This window comes from Octodon degus, unplaced genomic scaffold (genome assembly GCF_000260255.1).
Source record: "Octodon degus isolate 3935 unplaced genomic scaffold, OctDeg1.0 scaffold00137, whole genome shotgun sequence".
Lineage (NCBI taxonomy): Eukaryota > Metazoa > Chordata > Mammalia > Rodentia > Octodontidae > Octodon > Octodon degus.
Window position 1 is genome coordinate 7,392,269 of NW_004524713.1, and position 10,171 is coordinate 7,402,439.

General features: G+C 40.2%; 2 protein-coding genes across 2 annotated transcripts in view; both read left to right on the top strand.

Annotated features, from left to right (window-relative positions):
• The window catches only part of LOC101577372 (olfactory receptor 50-like), a 105,517-nt gene that overhangs the window by 42,305 nt on the left and 53,041 nt on the right, over positions 1-10,171 (top strand). The window lies entirely within an intron of this gene.
• On the top strand, positions 8,878-9,852 carry LOC101576157 (olfactory receptor 1J4-like). The gene has a single exon (XM_004641516.1). The coding sequence runs from the start codon at positions 8,878-8,880 to the stop codon at positions 9,850-9,852; it is 975 nt and encodes a 324-aa protein (XP_004641573.1).

The following is a 10,171-nucleotide window of genomic DNA, read 5'->3' on the forward strand; positions in this document are numbered from 1 at the left end:
GCCCCGACTCTCTGGCCTGCTCAGCCCACTCTGGGGTGTGCGTTTGGTGAGGAATGTGGTGCTGGGAATTGAACCACAGTCCCTGCACTTGGCTCATCAGGTGCTCTAGCTTGCTGAGGTCTTTCCTCAGCCTTAACTCTGTTATGTTTTACTCCACTGAAATACTGGAATTACTCAGCTAGATTCCTGGACTTCCATGGCAGTGTTCTTCTCTTTGGGTGTTTGATAAAAATCAGTGTTCCTGTGGAGATTTGAGAGTTGAAACTGTATTACACCACCTTGCTGATGTCACTCTTTAACTGCCACCAGATGTAAGCTTTTAACAATTTAATAAGTTTAAGAAATATTGAATATTCAGGTTTCAGCCATTTCAAATATTCTAACACAAAAAAAGAACACGTTCCAGGGAATCCTTCTGGCAGTCTTTTAGGGAATTATTAAAGTTTTTAAAATGAAATATCCTTTAGTGGTTTGGACTTTGTGTGAATTCATTTGCTTTTCATGAAAATCAATTTTCCTGATAGATTATAAATGTTTTACAATTAAATTTTCAATTTTAAAGTGGATTTCATCTATATTGTATATATATATAAATATTTTTCTTGTTTTTATGGTACATTTGTATGCTTTTGTCAGCTTCCCAACTAACTTGATTTTTTAAGTTAAACGTAAGTAGAAAATCATTATATTATTATTTCTAATTAATTTCTTACTTTATGGAATTACTAGGTGACTAATTTTAAGATCAGTCATTTGATTAATTTATCTTTAATGCATCAGTTTGGTTCTGTTTAAATAAAGTAGTACAAAACTTCACATGATGGAGAATCCTCACTCCCTACCAGCTGACTCTTATTTTAAGCCTTGAGTTAAGAGATGTAGGTAACTCAAACACCTGTGGTCTCAATTAGTCATAGCTAGATCTTAGAAACAACCCAAATGACCATTGATCAAGGAGTGGATAAATAAAGATATGGTATTTTTATACAATGGAGTACTACTGAGTTATAAAGAAATATAAACTTAGGCTTTTATAGGTAAATGATGCAATTGGAGACCATTCACTTTTTTCTGTCTTTTTAAAATTAATTTTGTTGAGAAACAAATGCAATGAGACAGTTTCAAAACCAATTAATAGGACAGTTTCAATAATTAACACATTGCATATTGTATCTTCTTAGTGATTATTCATACTACAAGATGCAGACATGATATCCTGTCCAAATATTATTAGTACAAATCTTTCTTCTCATTGAATTAAGAGAAAGTAGCTGTATATCTATCCTACTTTGTATATACAGATAGAAAATTGTCCTTCCTTTGTATCCTCCTTTTTTGTTTAGTTTTGTTAGAGATGGGTATTCCATTGTCATTTAAATATTGTAGGTGCGTGAATTCAGCAAAATAATCCAATATAATCCAGTAGTTCATAATAGTAGTGGGTTATCCGCAGGACTGGCAATGTCAGAAGTTGTTGACTTGAGCCTTTCACAGCTCAGTATATTAATATGGCTTTACTTTTCATACCTCATTTTTATACTTTTCTGCTGGATGGTTAAGACCAAGATAAAGCAAGACCTATAAAACAAGAAATGTCACTTTTGTGTCTGATAAGGTCAGTCAAGTCCCCTCAGGATTTATCCTGTTACCCTGTACTGCAGTTTGCAGATTCTTTGTGGAGACCATTCTCATTAGTGAAATAAATCAGACTCACATGTGTAAACATCATATTGTCTACTTAGTGGAAGGAACTGAAAGAGTAAATAATATCCAAATTATATAATAAAAACCGCTCAGAAGGAATGAATGGGATAGGGGAGAAAAAATATACATGAACACAGGATGGCTAAGATAATTATGATACTAATTTCTTTCTTTCTTTTTTTTTTGTATTTTAGGGAAGGGTCTATAGCGTATTCAGGTTCTCACTACTAGATCAGACTCATAGTGATCCTCCTTTTTACAGCCTCCCAAGAGCTGGGATACAGGCGTGCGCCACCATGCCCAGTCTCAATTGCCATCTCATCCTGTCCCAGGGCAGGGCCGGCAGGGCAGGCCCACGAATCGAACCCCGGGCCCCTGTGCCTGCTTGCAGGTGCTTTAATCGGCTGAGCTATTTGGCCGGCCCTGTATACTACTAAGTTGTATTAATTTATTGAAAGGAATAGTTTGTGCTTATATTTTTTGATCAGTTTTGCTTGTTTATATCTTATAATTTGAGCAGCTACTTTGAAGGTAGCAATATGCAATATAATAACCATAGTTAATTTCCTCTCACCTTGTTTTGAAATTCTTTATTGTTGTTTTTTTCTCTTTTAAAAGAAACACTTTTAAAAATTTTTATTTTTTTATTTGTGTGTGTGTGTGTGTGTGTGTGTGGCCAGCTCAGCCCACCAGGGGCGGGGCTGGCTGGCTTGTGGTGCTGGGGGATTGAACCGCGGTCCCTGTGCTTTGCTGAGCTTGTTCTAAGTAGGTGCTTCAGACCACTGAGCCATCTCACCAGCCTTTAAAAGAAACACTTGTCACTATACATTGTCCTTGGGAGTGACTTCTGTGGCCTTTCTGCCTGGACGAGAGGGACTGGGCTTAGAATACACTGCCTAACAAGCACTTACCATGTGTTTGGGCCTGTGCTCACCTCACAGTGATGGGGGAAGGCACCAAAAAAACTACAGAACCTCTCTCCAAGGGGTGTTTGTAGCATTTTGGGGAAGGAAATATACCTAGGTTGTAGGAAAGTTTGTATTTGTGAATATAATTGGTTTGTGAATTAACCTTTGATTGGGAATTTACAGAGATAATGATAAGAAAAGGATGGTAATTGTTATGTGTATCATGAGTTCAGTATACTTCATCTCCCTTTAGTCTTAAAGATAATTTCATGATGATGAAGATGCAATTATTATCTGCATTTTGCAACTGATGAAACAAGGCCAGAGAAGGTACTTTTCTTGCTCAGAATAATAATAATAATCTAATTAGCAGAGCAGAACCAGTTTTGAATCCTGAGCCCAAAGGCTCAAGCTTTTTACTCTGTAATCTCTTAGAAAAGGCATTTCTCCCCTCCCTGTAGTCTCTCCTCAGAGAAAGGAAACCCACAGTATGAAATGAAGGCTGGATTCTGCTGTCATGCTAGCAAGCGTAAATGGTGTACAAGTTGCAGAAACCAGCCATTCTCTACCCGGATCCTAATGTGCTCCTGGGGGAGGCTGACCAAATCCATCAGTTGTGTCAGCCTGGGAGGATGACTTCGCCACTTTTGCTTCCCAGCCAGAAATATGAACAGACAAAGAGGAGTCCAGGGTGTCTGTTATACTTTGGATCTTAAATATTCCCCAAGGCCCATGTGTTAATCACCACATCACTGTACTGGGAGGTGGGGCCTCATGGGAAGTCTTTAGGTCACTCAGGGATGTATCCTGGAAGGGGATAGTAGGATCAAGACTCCTTTCTCTCTTTCTCTTCTGCTTTCTGCTGAAAAGGTGAGCAGGTTTTATTCAGTCATGGGCTCCCATCCTGAACGGACAGCCTCACCACAGGTCCAAAAGCAATGGACTGAAATAATGGGCAACCAAGAATGGATGGAAGTCTCTAAATCCATGAGTCATGATAAACTTTCTCTCTTTATGCCTTTGTCACCTCAGGTATTGTGTAAGTGTGTGTGTATGTGATGATAGCTGAGTGCCACTGTCCCTGATGTCTAGGGCACACTCTCAGGTGAGCTGCCAGCTCAGTCCCTCCTGAGTCCTTTCTGTAAGGATCCTCCCCAAGGTCTGGTAAGAACTGGAGTCAATCAGGACACTTGAATTTTTTACATAACCAGGAATTTAGGGACTTTTCTGTGCCTCCTCTGGATTGTAGAATGGTATCCTCCTACTGATTGCTCTGGACACCAAGGTGAGACATTAAAAAGTCAGAATGTGGTCAGATCACAGAAGATTACCTGTTAATTTGTTATTGTTCTTGGTGTGCTCAACTGAAGCTTAGTACTCAGAAAACTGTTCGCCTTAGCATGTGTCTGAGCTCCCCAAGAGCTGGCAGAGAGCACAGGGGGCTGAGAGCCCCAGGCGGGTATGGTATGCCTCTGTCTGGAGGTCTGCCTACGTTTGCACATATATTCCTATGTGTTCTGTGTTGAGTGTCTTTGCTTAGGCAAGGTATGTAAACCTTTTCTTTGTGAGTTTTGTCTGCTGTGTGTGTGTATGATATGTAGTTGGTTCCCAGCCATTTCTGCTCTAGATCGAGAATGTACAACACTAAATAAACTCATGTTAAACAAGAGCAGGCCATTTACATGTGCATTTTGGAATCTCTTAGACAATCCTATTGATCTCAAAATACTTTCCACACTTTCCTTTACAACTCTCACATTTTCATTTGGTGAGGGCGGTTAAGTAGATGGGGTTGCAGCCTCTGAGGAAGACAGATACATTCGGCAATGTGCTGCAGACCTTTTCTGCTTGCTTGGGACATCGACAGGAAGGAGGTTGTACAATCTCCACCTGGTGTGTGGTCTTGCATTTTATGTATGCATGATATGTGTGTATTGCTACATGTGTTTGAGACTTGTGGGGTGTGTGTGTGTACTTGTACCTTGTTTTATTTGTGGGTGATGTTTACATGCTAGTGGCTGTCAGAGAAAGGAGTTCCAGTTACTCACTGTCTGACCCATGCTGAGTACAGGTCAGAGGGGATGGGACCCTTATTCTGGAATGGAGGAGTGTGTGTGTGAATGTGTGTGTGTGTGTGTGTGTGTCCACGTATAGTGTTTATTACTGGATTGGGAAGAAGTACGTGTGTGTAATGTCTATGTTTTCGCATGATTTTTGTGTTGTCTATGTGCCCTTGTGTTTTTAGTTTAGCATGTGTGCTTTTTTTTTTTTTTAAAAATTTTTTTTTTTTTTTTTTTTAAAATTTTTTTTTTTTTTTTTTTTTTTTTTTTTTTTTTTGGTGGTGGTACCAGAGATCAAACTCAGGACCTTGCACTTGCCAGGCAAGAACTTATTCCACTGAGCTACCTCCCTGGCCCTTAGCATGTGTGTTTGATGTGAATTTATTTATTAATTTATTTGAAAAGAAAAGTTTTACTAAGTGTTAATATTTCAGGACAGTAAAAAAATATTTCAGGACAGTTACTACAATGAGGTTAAAAGGCAGATAGACATATTCTTACACACTACAAAGTACTAAGGAGTATTGTACAATTAAAATACTACACAGACCTAAGGGATTTAATGAATACCTACCAAATTCAGAAAGTAAATTATATCTAAAAGATTAAATCCAGTATTAGCAACTACAAATCTCTGAAAATAAAATTTTTTACTGCTTCATTCTTTCCTAATGTAGCTTTTTCTCATAGTGCTCTGAAACCCCCCAAAGATGACGAGCATCAGAACCCCAGTACTAAGAATATGCAGACAAAAGAGCTAGAAATACACTCAGATTTGAGGGTTAACTTGTACCTTTTTTTTTTTTTTTTCAGAACTGAGGATTGGACTCAGGCCTTTGCGCTTGCCCTACATGCAGCAATTTAACCTCAACCAAACGTAAGATTTCTGTGTTTTGAATACTGTATATGAATCACAATGTTTGCCAGTAGGGTTAAAAATGAGCAATATACAGTATTACTCCTATCAAATTTTTCCCTCATAAGATGCAGTTATACCAAAACTATAGCTACAATATGTATTACACTTACACTCAAGGATACAGTAAGGATATTTATGTGTTTATTATTATTTTTTTAAAGTTCAGAAGGAATTTTTGTTTGGATGGCTCAGGATCCCTTAAGAGCAGGTCTGGTAAGGCATGAGGATGTGGGGATCGAACCATAGTATCCTGAGGCTGACTGCCTTCACTTAAGCAGGCACTTAAACTTTAATTGAGCTAATGGGCAGGCCCCCCCATTTATGTGTTTAATGGTGTAGAATTCACTTTCTTTTACTTATTTATTTGTATAATGAATAAGCAATACAGACCACATCTTCTGGACATTCTAGGTAATGCAACGATATAAAAGTCTCCAAAGAAATTAACTGGAAATTACATTAAATACTGGTTGAATTAGGAATCATCGCTATAAAAACATACATCACATTATACATTATTTTCTTGAATGAACTTCACTTTGAGAATCCGAAGAGCAGAAAACAATGTTAGGATTTGAATCATAGCAAAATGAGTAGGTCTTTGACATCTGGGAGCTATACCAGCAAAATCGCAGACCTAGGTAACTCCACCTAAAATACAGCCTGCAGTTAACTTGGGGAAATCAGAACAAACGCTGGCTAAGACGCGGCTTGTTGAAGTCAAGAGCCACCTGGGAAACTGGTCCAAGGAATAAAGTGGTGCTGGTGGCAGAGAAGCAATAACACTGCACTGGGTGACCAGCTGCATATTTTGCTAAAGCCATCTGTGGCCATGCACTGAGATAACCCACATCCCTGTGAATGGTTGATTGTTGCCCTCCTTTCTGTAATATTACTTTGCTCCCTTATGTATTGAATAATCATAACCTCCAATTCAACTTCCCAGGCAAAGCAATATGGAATCTAGAATCCACTATCAATCATCTGAGTGACCTTGCCTTGGTCATTTGTGACCAGTGTTTTCCTATCTATGAAATGAAGCACATTATATTTTCCTTGTGCATCATAAAGTCTCAGAATATATATTTATTCTTTTGAAGTAAATTTAAGTACAGTATACAAAGTCTTGGAAATTGCATGATGTGAGTAGTAAATTTTTCTAAGCAAGGAGTTAAACATTTTTGGACAAAGGTGGTGGACATGGTAAGTGTCTTTACATATTCTGATGACTGAGGGGTGGAATTCCTATTAGAAGTGGTTTGTTAAAAGGCTCTGAATTTAAAAGTGAAATGCTTCATTGTGTTTTCTCAGAAACTAAGCAAAAGATTACAGAGTCCTGCACAGTTTGGAGACACAAAGCGGATGCTAAGCGACCAAAGGTCACCCCAGGCATGACATTTTAGGAGGTTAGTCCTTGGGGTGAATTTCACCGTGACTCTGGCAGCAGATACAAAGGAATGATGCTCTGGGGGTAGGGACACTCTGTGATCAGTCAGAGGACACATGCGGTCCCAGCAGGGGGTGGGATAGTTAAATCGATGGGTTGTCCTCTCTCAATAGGGGCTCTTAGGAGGAGTCCTCGGGGAGCACACATCTTTGCGTTCTTTTCCTGACTATCCTCCAGACTTTCTTCAGAATCTTTTCACAAAGGGTTTCCATGCATAAGCGGATGGTATATGTTGTTAAACCAAACAGCTTTGGAGGTGGGATTGGTCCTTGAGTTTCTCTGTTTCCCCGTCTAGGTTAGAGTTCTCAGTTCCTTCAAACTACAGCCTACTGATCTGTTCTCCGGCTCCGCAGGGCACTTGGTCTGAAACAGGCAGTGTGTGCCACCGCTGTAGGCTCACGGAATAAACACCTCCCCGACAGGGACACCGGCGCCTGCTGGGCATCCCCGGCCACGCTGCGAGTTCAGGAAGGGAGGCAGTACGGGTCAGATCTCCTGCCTGGACTGGAGGAGCCACCCACAGCCTGAAGAAGTCACCATCTCCCGCTGGCCAAGCAGCTGCAGCGGCCCGCAGTCAGCCCTGCTACGATCCAGCACCTCCCACGATCCCCAAGGTTCGGCCAGAGAAACACCTGATGTGGATTTAAGTTCAAAAGTATGAGCTTAAACCTCTGATACGTGATTTTTGTGTTCCGGATTGTGTTATATTTGTATTAAGATCCACAAGTGGTTTTGTGTGCCTGTGTAAGTTACTTGTGCCTGACACAGTGCACTTTTTTTTGAGTTTTGGTTTTATGACTGTGGATAACTGAGCCACACAACTACTGCCTTCTCTTTACTGTCAGTGTTACTTACAGAGAGTAAAAAGTAACAAATCAGCATTTAAGTGTGTTTTATACATAGGTGTGTGTGCGTGCATGTGTATTTGTGTGTTTTAGAGGCTCATAACTGACTTTTATGACATTAAGTATTTCTTTAAGGGTCTTTCAACAATTATTTTCCTGCACTGAGCAGGCAGGTTCGCCTATGTTTTCACCACTGTGCAGCTCATAGCCAAAGGGTAAGAGCTCAGTGTCCGTATGAAGCCATACTTGAGTCCAGTCTGGCTCTTGTACATTTGTTGACCCTGGGAAGTGACTTAGCTCTCTGAGATCCAGCTTCCTCATTAGTAAAGGAGGGCTAATGAGTTCTACCTTTTGCATTTGCAATATCAGAGCTTGAACTCAGGCCCTCTCATTACTCTACCCCAAACCATTTTTAAGCTTTTAATTTTGAGACAGGTCACTAAGTTGTCCAGGCTGAACTTGAATTTGCAGTGCTCCTGTCACACCCTCCTAGAGTGCTGAGATCACCAGCCCCGGATCTCTATTAGTCCTACTTTATAGTAATATTATGTTCTATAAGCAAGCCTGTGTATCCAAATTTTCCAGCACCATCCCTGGTACATGGTGACTGGTAAATTGCTGAGATCTGAATTTAGATTGCTATAAAGACATAAATTCCTCCTATGCAGAGACTTTGCATTGATTGCTCCCTGCTGCGTACTTGAACACTCAGTACATGGGAGTAGAGACTGGGATAAGGCCCCTGCTAAATAAATACATGTTAGCTAAACAATTAATGGCCTCTTGTTTCTTTGAAAAGACACTTGTTTAATGTGAGGGTTTGATGCATCACTGGACCTAGAATGGGAAGATTCATGATTTGTGCACCGAATGTGAGAAATAAACAAAAGTAAAGCTAAGAATGTTCACACTAGGAAGGAAGTTACTGCACTGTTATGGCTATGCTCACCGTCATCTTTCACTTCCTCCAATCCCAAACAGATAGCAGAGTGGTATGAAAGAGGAGAACCAGAGCAGCGTGTCCGAGTTCCTCCTCCTGGGGCTTCCCATCCAGCCAGAGCAGCAGGCTGTGTTCTTTGTCCTGTTCCTGGTCATGTACCTGACCACGGTGCTGGGGAACCTGCTCATCATCCTGCTCATCAGGCTGGACTCCCGCCTCCACACCCCCATGTACTTCTTCCTCAGCCACTTGGCCTTCTCTGACATTTCCCTGTCCTCTATCACAGTTCCCAAACTGCTGGTGAATATTCAGGCTCAGCAGCCCTCTATCTCCTACCAGGAGTGCATTTCACAGATGCATTTTTTTGTTCTTTTTGGTTGTCTTGATAATTTCCTCCTTGCAGTAATGGCCTATGACAGGTATGTGGCCATCTGTCACCCCCTGCACTATACTGGTATCATGAGAGAGGAGTTGTGTATCTTGTTAGTAGCTGGGTCCTGGTTTTTCTGTTGTGCCCATGCCCTGTTGCACACCCTCCTCTTGGTCCCACTGTCCTTCTGTGCTGCAAATATTATCCCCAACTTCTTTTGTGACCTTACTGCTCTCCTGAAGTTGAGCTGCTCAGACATCTCCCTCAATGAGCTGGTCATCTTCACTGAGGGAGGAATACTTTTCCTCTTTCCAGTGAGTAGTATTCTGGGCTCCTACATCCGTATAGGCACCACTGTCCTGAGGGTTCCCTCCACTAAGAGAGTGTATAAAACCTTTTCTACTTGTGGTTCCCATCTTTTTGTGGTGTCTTTATACTATGGGACACTCGCAGGTGTTTACTTTTTCTCTTCATCACGGAACTCCAGCGACAAGGATGTAATTGCTTCTGTCATTTATACAGTAGTCACACCCATGCTAAATCCCTTCATCTACAGCTTGAGGAACAAAGATGTAAAACAGGCCTTAGAAATGTTTGTCTACAAGGCCAATTTTCATAGACAACAATTATTTTGCTTTTACAATTTATCTCACTCATGAGCTCTGTGATGTCCATTTCCTAAATTTATTGTATAGTTGGCAAGTCCATATAGTTTTACAATAATATGTGTTCTGGTTTATACATTCAGTGTACTTAATATATTAGGTATATCAAGTTTGTTATGTGGCATATTATATCTTCTCTTTTCTTAATTAATTTTTGCTTGTTTATCATCCTTAGTGTAACATTCTATGCAAAACATGTTGAACCACTCTAGTTGTGGATTTGTGTTTTTCTCTTCTAGATTTGTCATATTTTGCTTATGTATTTTTATTATTTATTCATATTTTTTCTTTTCAAAGTTTTATTGATAAACAT